General features: G+C 38.2%; 1 protein-coding gene across 7 annotated transcripts in view; it reads right to left on the bottom strand.

Moving 5' to 3' along the window:
• Positions 1-3,841: 3,841 nt before the first annotated feature.
• The window catches only part of LOC131070620 (uncharacterized), a 77,926-nt gene continuing 60,161 nt past the window's right edge, over positions 3,842-21,606 (bottom strand). For 5 of the 7 annotated variants that reach the window (XM_058006197.2, XM_059217846.1, XM_059217849.1 and 2 more), the window contains 4 exons: positions 5,083-5,142; positions 4,542-4,768; positions 4,356-4,448; positions 3,842-4,263 (listed from right to left, as the gene is read on the bottom strand). In XM_058006197.2, the coding sequence (XP_057862180.2) occupies positions 4,155-4,263; positions 4,356-4,448; positions 4,542-4,768; positions 5,083-5,142 (489 nt within the window). In that variant the 3' untranslated portion in view covers positions 3,842-4,154. Of the gene's footprint in view, positions 4,264-4,355; positions 4,449-4,541; positions 4,769-5,082; positions 5,143-16,812; positions 16,834-21,606 lie in introns of those variants that run through there. The other 2 variants (XM_058006200.2, XM_059217852.1) reach the window with 2 other exon arrangements.

A 21,606-nucleotide genomic window follows, 5' to 3' on the forward strand; every position in this document is an offset into this window, starting at 1 on the left:
TGTTGCCTCGTTGTTGCACTCCCTCAAACCTTCTAATGGTATCCAAGCAGGAACCTTACCACTTGATCACTCTCTTGTTGGTCCCAAGGACAATATTGCCTGGACTGTTGTTTGTCGCAGGCGAAAGGGGAAATTCTCCCTGCCCCCCCAAACCCCTCATGGTGCAGGTATCCCTACCCCTCCTTGAGTTGGGTCTGGGTTGTTGTTGAATTGTAAGGTTTTGTTGTTGCAATTGTATTATTGATAGTCTCTGACTATGTAAAGGGTCGGCGCCCTAGTTATCGCTGCTTTTTTAATCAAAAACATATCAAAATGGTAAGATGATAGTAAGACCTAAAAAATATCATCAATCTTGGTGGGAAGGATATGGAATTGTGCTTACTAGTAAAGTTGTAGCTTTGTACTTCAAGAAAGGGAGGTTTCACTCTATGTAAAAGTTATAAGAAAAGATTTGTGTTCTATATACAAGTGAAGAGTGTTAAGTCATTATTATGAATGTTTAGAAATTATTTATTTTAAGGAATCAAATATTGCAAACTCGCTCTTGGATTTGAAAGTATTATTTGAAATATTTTGTAGAGTCCTACAAGTGAGTGGTTATTAAGTAGAAACAAGTTAGTTGGTAAAGGGCAAAGTTATTCATGCAAATTGTTTCCAATTGTTAAAAAAAATTATGTCTTTAAATTTCATGGTTGCATATTTTTTGTAGATTTAACATGTGATCATTTCTTTGTATTTCTCCTACACATTCAATTCTAAAAAATAGAATTAAAATTGTGTTTAGATTGTCAAGGGAATTAAAAAGATAATATTGAAATGTGTTTCATTATATTTGTTGTTATTGCATATTGTTTGTATGTTCAATGTGTAGTTAATTCTTTAACTTTCCTTGTGTTGAAAGAATAAAACACTAAATACTTCCCTTATTGTTGATTTTGTATGCATAAACAAAAAATGTCATTTATATGTTAACTATTGCACATTATTTATTTTCCCTTTTTATTGCATTTATTCTAAGAAATCCTACATAATGTCTTGTACATGGCTATTTAGGATTTGTTTCCTTTTCTTATTCTTATTTTTGCCTTTCTTTCACATTTGAGTTAAAATTGGACAAAAACCCTAAAACCCCATCATACGACAAGGTTGCTCCCCAAAAAATGCTAAGGAAAATAGTCATTCCAAAAATGATTTCTCCAGCTATTGTGAATGTTTATCCTTGCTCATTGATATATCACAATTCCACAATAAGAATAATTATGGAACTTAGGAACCCAATAGGAACCACCACAAAAAGTTGACCAATGCTTCCACATTGAGAAGATTTACAACAAACCTCCTCAAACCACACACAAAGCAAGTATACAAATCTATAACTATCTCCATCCAAAACCCCCCATGGGAGTCACAATCTAACAAACAATCTTTGCAAATTAAAAAAAATCATAGATTGTCCAAGGTGTTGAGATTAATTGGTTAACATGCTCTAATTTCTCATTGCAGAAACCCAAGTTCAAATCCCAAAGGGACATCTAATATGAAATTCTAAGTTATGACTCATGATCTTCCATAGTTGACTTCTAATTGGACATAATTTATGAATAAGTGATTTCTAAGTTGACTATTGATCTTCCATAGGTGGTTTTTAGTTTGGTTGCTTCAAAGAGCTAATATTCATCTCATGGTTCTGCTTGCAAGCATTTGTATTGGTCTGATGTTGATGCTCATATGGGCTAAATATTTGTAAACAAATAGCAATATATAAAAAACCATGAATTTGGTTAAACATACAAAACTTGCAAAAACATACATGCAAATCTAAACCTATCAACACATCTATAACACCTAGAAATCTAAAACCACCAAACCCATGTTCAAAATGTTGAACTATCAAAAATATATAAAATGCAAGTAGAGGAGATAGGGTGTCCAAGAGTTTCCATGTCACCAAAAGACTAACTCCACAACTAACATGCATCTAGGCGCTCATCATCAAATGCTTTTCAATGCTAGTGGCTATAACCAAGCACCCAATGTAAACAAGCAATCCAAATTGCAGTCCATACAATCAATGCCCTCTAATGTTACCAATGAGCTAAATATAGGCACCAAACATAAGCTCCCCATTGTACTTGCCCATTATATTATTACACAACCACCATGCCAAAGAGTGTTTTGGAATTGCCAAAAGGAGCTCTAGGTCAAAAACATGCAACATGCAACCACATAACCAATTATAAAATCCTCCATTCTACATGTTCCTATCATACTGTAGCCCCAAAAAAATAAGATCATCTGTAAGACTCAAGTGAACAAAGATTAATATCACAAGGAAACAACTCTCCTATAACAAACACCAAGTTCTACAATAACATTCAATAGCATGCAAGTACATACAATTTGTGTTATAGGACATGTAACTCGCATGCAACCTACAGAACCAACTCAACCTAATACCAAATGTGACAATATTATCATGCATGCACCTCTCACACCAAAATATTTACAAGAAAAAGCTTGTTACATGTGCAAACAAAGTATTCCCATAAAATGGAAATATGACACATTTCCATATATTCATTTCCTATATTCACCCTGTAAGGAGATAAATGTGAGATATCAAATCTAGAACAATTTCAAAAATGTGGTGGCATGTAAATCAACACTTATAAGAGAAGAAAACAGTCACACAAACAATAGAGGGGTAGCTGTGTGAGGAAAACCTTTTTAGGCTAAAAACCCCACCATCCAAAGTAGTGAACCAACGCATTCCAGCAATAGATTCATTACAATACAATATTAGGCTCATAACCTTAACGTGGACATCACCACCCTACTCTAGAGGAAATCCAATGGTGTAACCCCTACATTATATCCTCCTCTTTCTAAAACCTCTATCTCAAGCATCCAATATATAGCAAAGACCAAAACTAGAAACCACCACCGATGGTTTCTATAACCATGGGCTAAACATGGCACCCAAATCCCATGCAAATCTCAATGCCCAAATAAAGGTGAGTTAAATAAAAGTTATTTGAAGAATAGACATTCAATAAAAGAGCACAATACAGTTGTTGAATTTTATAGCTACTATTTGGAATCTTTGACCAAGATATTCCCACATTTTTGTCCTCGTGGAACGAGTGCACTAACATGGTTACTCTAGTTATTGTATTACACACATTCAAGAATAATTTATCAATGCATTGAATTTAGTAGAATATATGTCAATGCAAACTAAATTGTTATACTTAAAAACTGTTCTTAATAATATATGATCACCAATACTTGTCTTTTATTGATAAAAGACAGATTAAGATGTCATTTAAAACAAGCATGTATGACATATCAAAGTCTCTTTACAAGCCTGGAAGAATGTTTCTACAATGTTTAGTTTCAGAAGAATAAATTCCTCAGCTTTGTTTACTTATGCTGATTTACGACTTCATGTATCACATTATGATTGAAAATATCTGTGTAGTCGTACCTAATATAATTATATACAAAGCAGATTGAGAGAAAATGTGTTATTTTCTACTGATATTACAGACCTTCCAAATTCTTTGTTTTTGTATCGTCTTTAAAAGGATCAACCTTTCAGTTCTACTGTGTAGTTCATGTTTTAGTTCTTTCTTTGGCAATAATATTTTCTTTTTGAAATCAGTTACCTTATGCATCAGATGTTCTAGCTTGGGTTCATGATTAATGTGTATAACGGGCTAAGTGTTGGATTGACAAGCTGTAGGAGAAAACTTTACTGTAAAAGATTTCTTGACCAGAATTTATTTCCCACAGAAACAGATCTAGAATTTGACAAACACCCATCATAGACAGGACCATATTTTCAAACAAAACTGGATATATTATGCGATTTGCTGCTATTCATTTTTAGTATCATAATGCAATGAATGCTACAGAGATGCCGATTCTGACCAGAAAGGAACTATGAAACTTTGCATTGACAAACAGACAACATTAAAAATCAATCACGAGTATTCCAAGCTTGCAACTTAGCCCAGGCTAATTCAACATATGGTTCATTCTAACCTGAAAACATGGCTTACAGGAGATATGAGACAAGCAAATTATTCTTCCCCAAAGTGAAACAGCGATGGTCAACCTCATAACAATTTGCTATTTTCCATGAGCTTTCTTCACTTCCATAGATAGAGAATACCTTTTACTATATTATTAACAAAATCCAGAACCATGTTAGTTTCCGGCTCCTCTCGATCTTTAGAACTCTTGGTGTTTTTATATGTCCTGCAGATATTGATTATAAGAAAGACACAAGTTTTAGAAATTCAACTGACAATCGTTTCAAAGATGATGGAAGCAAAGAAATAGGTCCATACCTTTTATTGTTCTCTAAAGTAGGATTGCAATTTCCATCAGACAAGTCGTGTGAGATTTGCTTCGTATCTCCAATACTTTCCTCTTGATAAGAACTGGCAGCCAACAAAGAGAATCCAAGGTTTAGAAATTTGGCCAACAGTCGCTTCAAAGTTCATGGAAACAAAGAAGTAGGTGTGCATACTTACCTGATCTTTTTCTCTGAATTATTGGCACAAAATCCATCAGAATTGGTCTTTTGTGTGCTTTGCACTGTATCTTGAGTGCTTCCACCTTGATCCAGTGATGAACTAGAAACCACAGAAGCAGTTTCTTTATCTGATAGATCTATGGAATATTTTGAGAGTGAATAATCATCCAACTTCTCGGACTGAAACTCACTGGAACCCTTTTGAGAAGCATCTCCAGCCTGTACCTGCACAGCCAGCAAGGTATCATTGGCAGAACAGCTGCAGAAAATTGGAATTTATTTATATTTGAAACTTGTAAACTTAGATGAGCTGTCTCATTAATTAAGCCACTTCATGGCCCAATACAATCCACTGTACATAAGAACATAAAATATACCTTGTTTAACATAGGATATTATGAATAGTAAGAGATGCACATTCAGCCAGGATAACTCTCCATCCTTTAACTATTGCAGCTACAAATAATTTGATATTAATTGTATTTGCGCACCATATTTAAAATAACCAATAGTCCCAGATTAAAAAACTACTTACGCACCAAGGTTTTGACGATTAGTGCTGACAAAGCTAATCGATGCAAAAGGACCTGATAAAATGCCTGGAACCAAAAACTTCGTTTATGAATGGAACAGAAATTATCATTTTCCATAGCAAATTTATGGATGATTAATATTTATTAAAATGCACCAAAAATAAAAGGGAAAATAAGAGACATGTCAGAAAAAGTTTTTTACCCATTATAGTGTGCAACCAGAAAATAAAAGAGTCATCATAGGGAGTTATATTTACTATATAAATGCTATAAACTCATAATAACTATGCATATCTAACAGACAAAAGAGATGGCATTGCTAAAAGGTAGAATCTGGAACGAAATTCACCTAAAATAAATAGCAGTAATCTCTGCAAGCTCTTCAGTTTGTTGCATCACAAAATTTAAACTTCTCACAAATTCTTTGGCTGTTTCTTTTAAAAAATTAGGCCTCAAGTGTCTTAAATGCTCTAAGATTTGGTGCTCTAACTCTCCAAAAGATGATTACAAATTAGAGGTCTGTTTGTAAAACATTAATTAGTTTGTTGAAGTTTGAATGCATAAAAGCCAAGGACAGGGTACATCATAAAATAAAGTGCGGTCAAATGAGCTGCTAGATTGATCAACAAATGTGTTCACCATCATCATACTACCATGTATACTATATGTTAAACTCTTATAAATCATCAGCAAAGCAACCTTTCAAAGTCAATTCATTTTTTAGGCTGATCATGATGTCACGGAATGGTAAGATCAAGAAATATGATATTGCCCAAGCTGTTTGTAAAACACCTTATTGCCTGCAGAGAAAAGAAAAAACTGATTTGTATGTGCATTGCTTGCAAACATAGGTGAAAAATAATCTAAATAAAAGCATGAATTTGAACAAATTTATATCTGAGACAAAATACCTCAAACCTCGTGACTAGAGGAAAGCTTCCATGGAACAAGGTATGAAAATTGCAAGCACATATTTCAATTATACCAAAATCAGCATAGCTTCATGGCTATTGCATAGGAAAGCTATGACTTTCATCTCACTTTATAATGTCCCCTTCTCAGGCGTAGTCAGTTCGGTGACCATCAACTTATTTCTTGAGTTCCCGTAGGCTAATTGGTTTTGGTAAGGGGACTCCAAAGATCTTGGAAAGCACAGGATTTTCTTGGCACCTATTTGTGGCATTGAGCTTAGTTGGCATTATGAATCACAATGACACTTTCAAAAGCATTTTTGGACTCTTGGGATGTTCTCCAAACTTCTTGGAGTGTACATCTATTTTTAGTAAATCGTCAAGTTGGCACTTGTCATCATTCCATTGCTTCAGTTACCTCATGGCATGATCGGAATTGGACTCTGCAGCCTCAGCAATTCTTTCCACAACTTGGGTAAAGTATTTAAAATATACATTTTAAGTTTTCAATGTTCAATGTTAAATTATTTACATAAGTGTTATATTTTATTAAAGTTGCTTTATGTCCCCTCAAAAGTAGATGCCTAGGGAAAAGTGAAGGGGACTTGCACGTGAAAATCATTTTAATATTTCAAAAAGGTCTTTTGAAGAAAAAATAAATCACTTTATGATTTCAAATTGTTCTTTTCCCTCAAAAAGCTATAGAAGGAGGTTTGGGGTCTTCATTTGCTCATATGCTGAAGATTTCTGATATTGTTAACTTTCAGATTGAACCTGTGTGTTTTTACCTGATCTTTTGAGGACAGAAACACTCATTGGATTTCAAGTTTCAGATTTGAAAGATATGATGCCTAGCTAGATTAGAGTGGTTCTATTTAGAAATCACCACTGTGCTTCAACAGAGATCTAGTTTGAGGTTTCAGAATGAAGGTTCTTAATGTGTTCTAAGTGCATATTTTGAGGTGTATTTAGCATTGCTTTTTAGTTGTTTTTGGTGTCTTACAGAGTTTCCAGATGAGTTTCTATGTTGGTCGTACATCTCCTGCAGCAAGTCATACCATCCATGATTGCCAGAAAAGGTTGTTGAAAGGGTTAGAAATCACTTGAAACTATGCATGCAAAGATATTAATAGTTGGTCGACCCCTTTTGAGGTGTTTTTGAAGTTGTTTTCCAGTTGCTTGAATTTCTAAAAGGATTGTACCACTTGCATAATGTGCCTGGAGCATGGCGAAAGGGTTTTTAGGTCAAAGTGCCTAGTTTATTGGTGTTCTTTACAACGTTCCACAGGGCCACATCTCCCCCCCCCAAAAAAAAAAAAATGTTTCCAAGACAAGGACGTCACTAAGACGTGAGGACTATGCGGAAATGGGTGAGTAAACTGCAATCATATGACTTTGACATTTCTTTTGTCAAAGGGTCACAGAATGTAGTGGCTGATGCACTATCTCGCCGCCCTCATTTGAACTCCATGACGCAGATTTCAGAGGATTGGAAGCACATGATTGTGGCAGAATATGCCAAGGATTCTTGGGCTTCAGGTTTCATTGAGGGGTCGATTCATGATGATAGATATACCATTGTGAATGATTTAATCATTTACAAGGGAAGGATCTTTTTGACCCCAGGATCGAATGTAAAGAACATAGTGATGAGAACCTTTCATGATACACCCATGGCAGGCCATCCCAGTTACTACAAGACATATAAACAGGTGCGGAAGAGATTCACATGGAAAGGTTTGAAATCAAATGTTCTTCGTTATGTTAGAGAGTGTCCTGTTTGTCAGCAGAATAAGCAGGACCACACATACCCTGCAGGTTTACTTCAGCCACTTCCGATTCCTTAAAGGAAGTGGGAATGCATTTCCATGGACTTTATTACGGGTTTACCCAAGGTGCAAGGTAAGGATTGTATCTATGTAGTGGTCAACCGTTTGACTAAATATGCCCATTTCTTTCCGATCACCACTACACATTCAGCTACACAAGTAGCAAAGCTGATCTTCAAAGAGATATTCAGATTGCATGGTTTACCTCGGAATATAGTGAGTGACAAAGACAACAGGTTTATGAGCCATTTCTGGCAAGAGCTTTTCAGACTTTGTGGGACAAAGCTCACTCCGAGCACCAGCTACCACCCGCAGACAGACGAACAACAGAAATAGTGAATAAATGGGTGGAGGATATCTCAGGACTTACATTGCGAGGCAGCAGAAGGGTTGGGTCAAGTGGATATATCTTTGTGAGTATTGTTATAATACCACTTACCACCTTTCTATTCAGATGACACCATTTATGGCATTGTATGGGTATGAGGCACCCAATTTTATTGATCTGTTGTTCAGTGATAGTAGAGTGCCTAGTGTTGGAGATATGCTACAGGAAAATCAAGATATCATGAGAGCCCTTCAAGAGAATCTTCAGAAGGCACAGAACCAGCAAAAGCAATACGCAGATCAGAAGAGAGTAGAGAGAACATTTGAGGTGGGTGATATGGTATATTTGATGCTACAGTCGTATGGACAATCTACTCTCAAGAGGAGTGGTGCTGAGAAACTTAAGCCACGATACTATGGACCTTACAAGATTATCAAGCGTGTGGGAGAGGTAGCTTATGAGCTTGAGCTTCCGGCAAATAGTCGAGTTCACAATGTCTTCCATGTTTCGCACCTCAAGAAGGCGTTAGGGCATCATGTGACTCCTTCCATGACTTTGCCACCCTTAGATGATGAGGGTAAGCTGTTTTTAGTACCTGAAGCTATCTTGGATGTTAGGGACAAGCGGTTGAGGAAGAGAGCTATCAAGGAATATTTGATTAAATGGAAGGATTTGTCAGCTGAGGATGCTACTTGGGAAGGTGAGGAGATCATGCAACATCCTGCATTGAGATTGCTTGAGGACAAGCAATTTCAAGGAGGGCGGACTGCAATGTCCCCTTCTCCTTAGCACGTGCACTTGTGTCGAGGTTGGCCTACACTTGACCCTCGTAGGCCAAGGAGTTGTTTAGGGGGTCAACATGGCGGTGATTGGTGACTTCACGTCTCTTTATTATTTGATATTTTGATGTTATATGGAGATAACACGTATCAGGAGATGTGTGAATTTTATTTAATTAATTAAAGGTACATTAAAATGACATGTTTAATTAAATAATATAAAGTGTACCTACCCTTATCTTCTAGAAGGTGATTGTGACGTGTTATGTAATGAATAAATAGATGAGAGGAAACACATGTTGGGCATCAGTTGTTTGTTATCTTCTTGTCTTGAGTTGTGGAGCCAAGGGTTGTCCGCAGATTTGATCCTAGGGAACGATACCTCCCTTCGATCCACATAACTGAGGAGGTGAAAGATCCTCTGAAGGGTTGCTTTGTGAGTGAGGAGCACTCAGCTTCTCACATTGAGCTAATTTGGAGATTTCATATCAGTTATATCAGTTTGGAGAGTTTGCTTCAGACATTTTTTGCCACGATTTGTGTTGGGACATGATAGATGCAAGTCTTCGTAGTTTGAGATCAGCGATATTGTCTAGAGAGGAGGGCGATGCTATCTTGGAGTCTTGGAGTCTTGGAGGTGAAATCGAAATTGAATTGCAGACTTACATCAGATTGGTGCAGACTTCTCCTAATCCACGATTTGGTTTATTTCTCATTATTGATACATCGATTTACACATTGGAGGGCAGCGATTTCAGTTTAGGAGCAAGGCGATCACTTTGAGGCATTTTTTGATGAACTTTGGTGTCAAACAACCACAATTCAGTAATCTGATCAGACAAACCTGTGCATAGAAGAAACCCATCGATTTGGGAGACATCTCCTTGTATGAGCCTTCAAACTTGTCATTCAGTGAGGCGCTTCAATCTAGCATTGGAACTGATTCATTGGGAGGCGAACTGGAGGGGTTATTGGTAGAACATATCATCATATCAGTCACCCTTCACACTGCAGCAGGGCCGACTGTGGAATGATTCAACTAAGCTTTGGGAAGCCCTCAACAAGATGGATATGGCATGATTCTTCATCACCTCAACTTGCCGATCAATATCAGGTTCTTTAGACATTATAATCTCTTGTAATTTTCAGTTGATGTGCACTAGGTCTGTGAGTACCATGTCCTCAGAAAATCTGAGACATAGTTTGTTATCAGTCCATATGATAAATTTGTAGTGTCACTTTGAGTTGGCATCTAATAAAGTTTCAGGAGGAGTTTGGTGGCTTCATATTGTATAATCATTTTCTGAGGTTGCATATCATCTATTTGACAAAATGTCAGTCCATAGTTATTCATGATTGTGATGCTTTAATTGTTATTGTTTGCTGTCTCTACATCACTGGGTCATCACACTTCACTTTCCAAGTTATTTATGAATGAACTTCATTAAAATTCAGTGTTCAATGTCCCATTTAACAATCTGAAACAAAAACAGCAAGCTAATTATTTGTGAGACGAGTGTTAGACGAATTTCCAAAGGGTCAAAGACTGAAACTTCATATCAGAATAGGTGAGGGACATTACATTTTGAAGGAGTTGTGTGCGTTCTACAATTTTACTGAGTTTCAGTGTTTTTGAGTCTCTGCTCAAAATAAGGTTAGTGCCTTAGCTAATCGGAGTTGGTGCTCTCTATGACTTGGTGCTCACTTTTCTAATCTAGATTGGTGCCCATTTGTTGATGAAAGCTATTGTGTGCCATGGTTTTTTACCTGAAAGGGTTTTCCATGAGAAAATTGGTGTTTGTGTTTTGATGTTTGCTCTCTTGATGTTTTATGAGGTTTCATGCATTTAATTGTTCAAATTACTGATTCACCCTCCCCCCCTTCTCAGTATTTTTTGTGTACTCTTCAAGACCTTCAAAGTGAAACACCCAATTATTCTAACGAATTAACAGAAGATTGTCACATGGTGAAATACGATCCTCACGTCATCTTAAGCCTAGCAAATATGAAAGATCTCTACATGCTCCAAAATAGACTAAATGCTTGTAGTGCAAACGAATGCACCACAAAAGGCTCAACAAATGCTCATGGCACAGTTAATCTTTGCAGCAAACAGAAGTATTAAATCAACCTTTGATAAAATGCCCCAACAATCCTCAGCTTCAATAACAATAAACTCTGATAAATGCAACCTTTATTGGGCTTCAATGATTTCCTTGATTTGAAGTATTGGAAAGGTGCCACCGATAATCAAACCCACACCTCTGAACAATAATCCCAATATATTACTCAAACCACAATTTTACCATAAATGTCGAACATTATAATTATGAAGCCTTTCAATGAAGAATTAGAAAGGAGCCGCACTAGAGTCACAATATACTCTACAATTATTAAGAATATAATTGCCTCCTTAAGCTCACACAAAATATTGAACTGGTGATCAATATCCACAATTTTACCATGAATGTCAAACATTAGAATTATGAAGTCTTTCAATGAAGAATTAGAAAGGAGCCACACCAGAGTCACAATATACTCGGTGATTATTAACAATATAATCACCTCCTTGAGCTCACGCAAAATATTGAACTGGTATATTCCATTTTCTTACTTATAATATTAAGTCATGCTTCAGCAAAGGATTCGCATTCATAAAAGCAATGGCACTATTATTTTTTGAATGATATTTCCCCCACCAAAATATTCTTTTGGTACACCATACAGAATTCAAAATATAATCTTATAAAGTAATAGATGCAAATATCTTTATTTCTGAAACAAGCCTGAATCTTACAAATTTGTCTCCAATGGAGACTTCACAAATTTGCACACATGTATACTTCGTCACGAATCCACCCCTCTGGAAGAGCCAAGTTTTTGTCCAACCCTTCTATCAAACTCCTTAAGGTTTCCATCTCCATAAATCATAAATCATTATATCGAATCCCAAGCATATCCAATACATCACCAAGAGCCCCCTTATAAAGATCTACTTGACATAACTGGAGAAATATATTTAATAAAGTGATCTTATAATAATATTTTATTGTGATTTAATTAATTTAATTAATATTAAGTCATTGTTTCAATATTTTGTTTATTTTTTTGACAACTTAATAAAAATCAATTTAATTAATTGTCACCTTAAAAAATGGGGAGATAACAGTCCTCCTGGCCCAAACATTGCTTGTCCTCAAGCAATTCTCTGTTGCACCACCAGGATCCCAAACTAGCCATACGACAAACACTATGTCAGTCCACTGCTCCACTTTGATGCAACCAATAGTGCTAAATCCTACAACTTTTTTATTATGAAACACTCCCACTATCAAGCTTATTAATGGTTCCCAAATCATCACGTTGTCACATCAATCAAATATGAGATAGAAGTATCTCAAGGAGCTATCAACAACAAACAACTCTCCAAATCCAAATGATCTCCCATGGATGTGCAAAACACTTATCATAGGCACACAAAAAAACATATCAGCCCATCCTAGGCTGCTGATGTAGGCCAGAACAGCAACCATAAATCTTAAAATCAGACTTATGATGATCTAAGAAGTGCCTCTAATGACAAATAATAATAGTGCCCCATCGTTATGCCAGCCTCCAATGATAAGGAGATGATCCATGTTTCTCCAAAACACCCAAACAGCTGCTGTCCTCAAAGTGCTCTCAAGAAAATCCATGTATGTAGTAGTAACCCATGTGTTAGGGTTGGAACACTTCTGCCCTTATGCTCATGTGCATACCATAGATCATAACCCAGCTGAAACTCAAACATTTGGAACTCAAAACCATGCATCTCCATCACAACTTCTCCATACCTTGGTTCATAGACCAGCTGAAACTCCACTTCTAAAAGTGCATACCAACCAAAAGCAAGTATCTGCATGTCGTGTAACAAGTCCTGGAATTAGGGAAGTCTCAGACTTCATCAAAGAATCACCATTACGATAGGTTTGCAACTCAACACGAATAGACTCCTCGAACTCTTCATGGATGGCTGAAAGTCCAACCGAATATGAAACACCCATGTCTCTATCTACACAAGCATGCCTCACGTCGTTGTTTGGTCTACGTAATGTATGCTCAACTACCCTATCCAATTCTATGACTTGAGCCTTCAATAGGTTCTCCAAAGAATTGACTCCTGGTCCTCATGATGTATACAAACGGAAATTTTTGAACCATACCACTTTCCATGTCCACGCAACTCTAAATGTTCTTCTTGCTTGCTCAACGCAAGAGGATCATCCCCTATATGCTCCATCTTCGTGTCTTCTTCCCTTGGAAGAAATAGTGATCAAAGATAGGCCTCTCTTTGTTGTCTTTCTTTATCTATATGATACCAGCATTCCTTGACCTCTTGTAAGTGCTGCCTTGCTTGGACAGCCAGCAATTTTGGCTCCCTAGCTTTTTTAAGCCATCCATCACACATATTTTGTGTCTTCTTTACATCTTCCACAAACTCAGACCTCTTGTGGCTTGGATCCATAACAAATGTCTCATGTTTGACTCTCAAATCTTGAGTGCCAACATTAGAAGACTCCATATCATCATCTTAATGTGTAAGGGCTGCCAACTCATGATTCTGCATAAGGAAGGGATTCCTGTTCCAAATCAGAAAATCAGTCATTTCCTCATGCCTTGAGTGATGTCTTCATAGCTCTTAATCACCTCTCCTTTCATGAGTGGATGGTTATCAACAAGTGCTAGCTCAAGAGATGTCTCCAAATGAAAACCAAATGTACCACTTCATAGCTCTTAATCACCTCTCCTTTCATGAGTGGATGGTTATCAACAAGTGCTAGCTCAAGAGATGTCTCCAAATGAAAACCAAATGTACCACCTGACATAACTTCTGTCCCATGGTTGCAAGTTATATGTTCATCTTCTCTTCTAAAATCTTCGGGGGTCCCACAAATTCTTTGTCCATGTGTCTACTCTTCACAATTTTCACATTGAGTTGTTGCTCTTTGGATGTGGCTGCTGTAGATGACTGAATTTCTCATTCGGATGATGAATGAATGTGTCATGTTCAACTCCAAACCAAGCTCATAGGTAAGCTTACCAACTTCATCTTCTTTTCTTCTTAATGCATCAAAGTATATCTCATCAAGCTAGAAGAGATGATCTCCATCCGAAAGTAGGTGTAGGTAATTTGATTTCGTCACTGTTGAGACATGGACCAGCTAGGACTCGAACCTAGGACCTTCCATACGCTGCTAGAGTGCTCTACCACTGAGCTACTGGCCCCTCTTGGACCAGTCCATCGTCGGTCTGAGTGTGGCTTATTTCCAACACCAACACCCCCCCTTAAGCCACACCTCTCGTGTGCTTGGGGCTCCTAGCCTAAACCTGGCTCTGATACCATGTTGAGACATGGACCAGCTAGGACTCGAACCTAGGACCTTCCATATGCTGCTGGAGTGCTCTACCACTGAGCTACTGGCCCCTCTTGGACCAGTCCATCGTTGGTCCGGGTGTGGCTTATTTCCAACACCAACATCCCCCCTTAAGCCACACCTCTCATTGCTGGCTTAAAAAAGCTAGGGAGCCAAAATTGCTGGCTGCCCAACCAAGGTTCGAGTCCTAGCTGGTCCATGTCTCAACATGGTATCAAAGCCAGGTCCAGGCTAGGAGCCCCAAGCACATGAGAGGTGTGGCTTAAGAGGGGGTGTTGGTGTTGGAAATAAGCCACACCCGGACCGACGATGGACTGGTCCAAGAGGGGCCAGTAGCTCAGTGGTAGAGCACTCCAGCAGCATATGGAAGGTCCTAGGTTCGAGTCCTAGCTGGTCCATGTCTCAACAATCACAACTAAAGCTTCTTTGAGCACCTGTAAATGTGCAAGAGATATGTGTACTTCAAGGCCTTTGTGTCTCCCTTGAGCCTTCCAACAATAATCTGCCAACATCTTATGAATATTATCAAAGTGAGTTAGGGTTGCAATAATCATGTCTTCATTTACCTTCAATTGACCTTCCAAGAGATGTGACTCTTGAGGTCTAACATCTTCAAACAAATGTTCTGAATTGTCTTCATAATCATGCCATTCAAAAACAGCTCCCTTCACGACATCTTTTCCACAAAACTCTTGTTTTGAAGTTAGGCCAACATCATGCTCACTCAGAGGATCACAGCAATGAGTAGAATCATTTACCTCATGCTCTTCTTCAACTGATGATACAAAATCACTCTCTGAGCAATCTGAATTTTCATCTTTTACCTCATACTTATCAATCCACTCTTAAGTGTCCTCAATGCAAGGCTCGTGTGATAACAAAGGACTGCTAGTCAAATTCAAAATCAGAATCATGTTCATGCCTCTTCAAAGTGTCTTCGTTGTCCTTAATCACATCTTCTTCCAAGGCAGGTTGCTTCTTCAAAAGTGCTGGTCTATGAGATGTGTCCAGCTGGAAGTCACATGTTCTCCTAGCTGCCTTGGCTGTCATAAAACTGATCCACACCTGCACCTCCTTAGCTGTTAAGTTTTTGCCTCCAGCCAACTCCATGGTGAAGTATCCATAACAAACCAAACATTATCAAATTGAAGGATCTTCTTGTTGGGCAAACTCTTGGTCTCTACAATCAGCTCTCTAAGGCAATATGCCTCACATGATCTTAACAAGTATTCTTCCAATGTAATCATGTGTAGGAAACATGGGAAATCAATCTCACTATGGGCTGTCATACCTTGCATGTAGCTTAAAATGTTAAAATTGGATTAATGTGTCTTGGACATCACCATCTTCTGTTATTGAGAAGTCTTCTCTTTTAAGATCTTGAAATTCTGATTCCTCTATCTTCCCGTGATCATTTGTAGGCTGCAAGTCACAAGAAAGCAATTCCTCTTTCTTCTCTATCCTTTCTTCAATGGTAACTTCTGATTTTTTTTCATTCAAGAATGTTCCTTCTGGCCCCATCCGACTTGTCTTTAAGACAATACGCCATACCACCTTGATTTTAACAATCCTCTAATTCATCATACTTTGAATCAACTTCCTCTTGACTAGACACAATTTGACCTTCTTTTCACTCTGATTGATATTCTAGTTCAGACTTCATTTCTTCTTCCCTTTTTCTTATGTAGTACCAGTCAAAAGATTTGGTGGCTTTGACATCCTTAGGTTCACCTGAGCATTCGTCAAAAGCTTTGATAATCTCCTCATGGGAATAAATATTTCCTGCCTGACTTAGATATTCTTGGAATGTAAGTAGATTCTTAAACTTTTGATATTTTTTATACCATACAGCAATTTTAGAGGCCGCAATTTCATTGTCCTTTTCTTCCACTCCCAATAATCAGCCTAAGTACCCCACAGGCTGGCAGAATTTTGGCTCTGATACCACTAAAATATACCAGCTTGAAAAACATAATTCTCAAAAGTTACAAAGATAAGCAATAGCATTCATAGAACTGGGATAAAATTAGGAACCCAGATTTGATTTTCTTAGTTTAACCAAGAAACAATGAGCAGTTACAGAAAAAGTATCTCAGAAAATCTCTATGACAGCTGATATAATTGTTATACAATATTATTAATGTTTGGCATTAGGGATTTCGCCAACATTAATATATGCAATGCTCAATAGTAATGCAGATCACTCATGGAAAAGACCAAATACCACGATCAGCTGTAGATTACAGTTCAGGTATAAACTTACGCACTTGTTCCTTCAGTCGCCATTTGCTCTGTGTTTCTTTCAACGCTCGGCAAGATAACTTTTGCACCTTCCACGCCTTGTTTTCAAACATCTGTGAGAGTACCAATCGTTGCACTAGCTCTGAATATTCTAAACTCATATTTGCCCTTGACCAAGGAAGACTATTCTTCTACACCAAAGAAAGAGGCCTGGATGCCAGTGAAAGACCTTCAAAGTGGAACCCACAATTATCCCTGCAAATTGACAGAAGATTCTCACACAGCAAAATACGATCATCACGTCGTCTTAAGCCTGGAATATATGAAAGATCTCTACATGTTCCTGTTGACGTGTATTTTGTACACAATCATACACAGAATAAAATACCATTAGGCATCTTATCCTCTCTTGAGAAAATAGTCTCTAACTGCTGAAGATCTGCAAAAAGGATCAGTTAGATGGACTCCAAGGTTCTTTTAGTGGGGTCTCCACGTGTGGACAAGCTTTTTAGTGGTATGATGTGATTTGCTGTTTCCTCCAAGGGGTCTTACGTATTCAAAGCTCGAAGATTTTACTAAACTAAAGGAACTTTCAAAAAAAAAAAAAAAAAGATAGGGTTTAAGAGGTCTAATCTAGCCTAACCCTATGAACGACTTAGCATGAATGAGATTTGGCAAGACTCAACCAACTTCAATTTTGCCATAAGATAACAACTTAATCGAAATTAGTGCGATCTTCTAAGGTAATAATGATGTTCAATGCATCAAAGACCAAGGACACTACTACGAAGGTACATATCCTAGATACGACAATGCTTGAAGGTTAAAGACTCAAAATGTTCTCCAGTCGACCACGCAAGGCTTTCCTACAATCAGCAAGAAGCTAGTGGTTTGGATTGCGAATCTTACCAAATATCAAATCTCACACTTAGTCTTTCAAATTAACAAACTACTTTGATTGAGCGTGATTCAAGTACATCCAACAACCATGAAGATAACTTAAGAAATTTGCAACAAAACACCATAACTTCAATATTTTATTGATTTCCAAGTCATCATATACAACAATTGCTTGAGTTTCTCTCTTCAAGACTCAATCTTGCTACAAAATAAGAATTGCTTCTAACTTTAATCTCTCTATTTCACTCTTATCTGACTATTCGACTATTAACTATTATCAAATGAAATGAAAAATGGGGGTATAAATAGCATCCCCAGTTACAATGAAAGGTCCAGATTGAAAGTAAATCAACGGACAAGATCATGACACCTAAACCCTAATTAGGGTTTGTTACAAATGACCTCCTTTTTACTGAACAATATTAAATACATAGCCAAATATTAAATTCGGCACAAAAATCTAGGATGTATCAATCAATGAGAAATAAGATGTCATGTCATCTGTAACAACCTTTCATCTAGAATCTTATTCCCTTTCCAATTCTCTTTCTTAGCATATGCAATGAATTTTGTCACGATTCCTTCGATTTCTGTGATTGGAATCTCGGGAAGATTCTTGATACTCTCTTCTAAGTGGATGACCTGATCGAATGCATCTAGAAGAGCTGCGTCCCAAGTAGGTTCAAGTTCCTTTGTTCTATCAATCAGGAGCATGGTGGCATACATTTGATCATACTGCTCATCTGTAATATCTGCGTCCTTGCGAAAGATGATCTTGATTCTATCCTCAAATTCTTGTATATCCACATCTGTCTCGACCTCGATCCTTCTGCCAAGAATGGTACGAAGTACCTCAAATACTCTGTCCTGGATCGGATTGATCACCTCCTCAACTTGACCACATCTAACACTGATGTCCTCGAAGAGAACACTCTTTATATGGAGTAAGGTTGACCACTGAAACAAATTGTGAGAATCACCTTCTAAGATCCTCTCCTGCGTTAAAATTCTTCTGGATGTGTGTCTTATTACTTTCAAGACAGGGATGACAACGTCCTTGGTATGGGCAAATGCAGCTACTGTTGCCATCAATCTGTGGATTATCTCAAGAACTTGGATAGCCTGATGAATGATCTTCGACATCCTTGTAACAAATTCTATAGCCATTGTATGAGATCTATCCATCCAACTACATGTACGCTGGACCAGGTTCCTGAATCTTTCTGCTTCATTGATCGATTGAAGGGGCAATGCCTGCACTGGTGACCTAACTGGATCCTGACGTCCCAAAGGTTCATTGATGTGACTGAAATATGTCCTCCATGCACCGACCTCTTTCTCAAGCTTTCTATTCTTTTCTACTTCTTCTCTAAACTTGTCCTTCAATGCCTCAAATGTGTCGGTGGCATCATCTAAAGTCTGCTCTGCTGTAGATGGTCCTAACTCAAAAGTCTGTATATCATAATCCTCTGCTAGGATCTCACCCTCATATTTATCTGCTGTCGGTGTAGCTATCTGCAGTTTTCTAGATCCAGTCTCATCTCGAATCATCTTGGACATCTTTGTAGCCTTCTTCTTCTCTGTTATCACATGTGAACGTCCAACAAGGCTCTCTAAGTCAATTGCATTGTCCTCGTCCTCAATTACGATCACCTTGGTTAATCTTTCCTTCAACCAATCTGGGATATTCGATCTTGTGTCTTGAACTTGAATTTCTTTATGTACTATTTCTTCTTGTCTGGGAGGAGATGTTACTTCATTATCTTCTTCTAAATCATAGTCTTGGAGAGATCCATCTGACGAAACATGCTGTGCCTGTCTTTCCTCCTGTCTGTCATTCTGTACCATCGACTCCATGGACTCTTCCACTCGAACTGTTCTATTCTCTGGTCTGGAAGAAGTACCTGGTGCTTGATCTTTGTTGGCACCTTGCTTTTTCTTGGAAGACTCTTTCTTTTCCGATCTTTCCTTTCTCTTCGAACCTCTCGAATGGAGATTGCCCTCACTGGCACATCGAAGGTTACCTTCACCTGAATTCCTAGGATTAGGATTGCCTTCACTAACACTTGCTCCACCTTCGGCTGGTTTTTCTTCCAAAGTAAAAGACATAGCTATGCCTTGTTCTCTCAACTTCTGATGTTGAACGTCTACCCATCTGCGAGTACAAGACAAGACTGGTGCCATCAAATCATCTAAATCCACGGCCTCGGGCTCATTCCAATTCAAACTTATTGTTTTGCTTTCTCTATCATATGAAGACTGGATGTGCCTGCCATTGTCCTGAGCTTGGTCGGCCACTCTGTAAATCCTGCATTTCCTGATGAAATCCAAAGGCAATCTAGAATGTATCCTTCGTTTCACTTCGAGATCATCTAAGAGGTTCATCATAAAATCTTCAATTTGGTGCTCATGTTTAAATCTTCTACCGACCGTCTCCTCTAAATGTCCATGTGGATCAAAACTATTCCTCCAAGCAAAAGATGAAAAAGAATACAAGGCTAACTCCTTCTCTGCGTCATCCATGGCTAAGACATTAGGACATACCTCAACTGAATTACCCAAAATAATAGGTACCTGGACTCCATTCTGATGTCTGTGTCTGAATGCCTTCACATATGCTGCCAACTGCCTTGTTACTTCAAGTAACACAATTATGTCTGTCGGGTACCTCGGCAACATGTATGGAGGTAAAGGACATCCATGCACTCTAATGTAAGTGAACTTGGGAAACTGAATGAACCAAGCACCGTACCTCTTGATGAACTCCTGGGCATCTTGAGATAATCTGTTGTGAATCCCTCCTTGCAGCGTCCTTGTGATATTCATCGTGAAAGTATCGTTGACTAACTTGTAGTTCTTCCCTGGCAGATGATGCAAGTAGGTATAGGATTCATAAGCTCTGACCTCGCCGGGTCCTCTTCCAATCACTCCTCTGTGGGGTAGTCCTGCGTACTCAACGCTCCTGATTAAGGCATAGATGACGTATGAACTCATGTGGAAGGACTTAGTAGCCCTGAGTCTTCTCAACTGTACGTCTAAGCAATGGCTAATTATTCTAGCCCAATGTATCGTACCTTTTCCTTGAACAATCACCTGGATGAAGTAAAACATCCACTTCTCAAAATAGAAGGCATGAGGTGCTCCTGTAACTCTGTTGAGCATGGTAATCAAATCTCTGTATTCCTCCTGGAAATCAATCCGGTGCGGTGTGTTCGGTACTTTGCTCAGACGGGGACGACTCTTGAGTAGCCAGTTCTTGTTGATTATGCTTAGGCAAGCATCTGGATCATCATCGTACACTGATCTGGCTCCTTCAATGCTCTTGTATATCATGTCCCTGTGCTCTGGAAGATGGAAGGCTTCACTTATGGCTTCCTCTGAAAGGTATGCCAAAGTGTTTCCCTCATTGGACACAATTGTCCTGGACTGTGGATTGTAGTGACGGGCACACTCGATCATCAACTCGTGGCACTGAATAGCTGGAGGAAAATCGGCCGCCTTGATGATGCCACTCTCTATTATTCTCCGGGCGACAGGTGATGGCTTGCCGATGTAAGGGACCTCTCGGAACTTCTTCGTGCTAAAGTTCCCCAGGTTTGTATCTCCAATGTTGCTCCACTTCGACACGATCTTGGTCTCCACCTCTTCGGTCTTCTGATCTTCTTTCATGAGAGCCGAGCGGCTGGTGGATGCTCCCGCCTTTGGGGTCGCCATACCTACACAACATTTCATTATAAGAAATAGATTTTGCAATAAATAACGGTGATTAGAGAGATAAAGTTTTTTTTTAGGAAACCTCATGATAAGTCTCTAGAGTTATCATTTCCTAAAAACAACGACTGAGCTAAGAGAAAATCAAAAAATCAAAATTTCAAAACTTGAAATACGACGATGAATGAATAAAGCAATAATAATAAATCGCCATACCTCAATAGAGAGCTAACTCTAGAATGCAAAAACAAAATTCGCCTAGGCAAAATCTGAGGTATAAAATAGTCTTCAATGTGGTCTCCTCAAAATTGACTTTGCCACCCTTGGAGTGAACGTGATCTTCAAGTATCGCCTTAGACGTGGTCTTAAATGATCCCCAAATTTGTCCTTGACAAATCACTCAAACAAATCCTCCAA

Source organism: Cryptomeria japonica, chromosome 1 (assembly GCF_030272615.1).
Source record: "Cryptomeria japonica chromosome 1, Sugi_1.0, whole genome shotgun sequence".
NCBI classification, from domain to species: domain Eukaryota; kingdom Viridiplantae; phylum Streptophyta; class Pinopsida; order Cupressales; family Cupressaceae; genus Cryptomeria; species Cryptomeria japonica.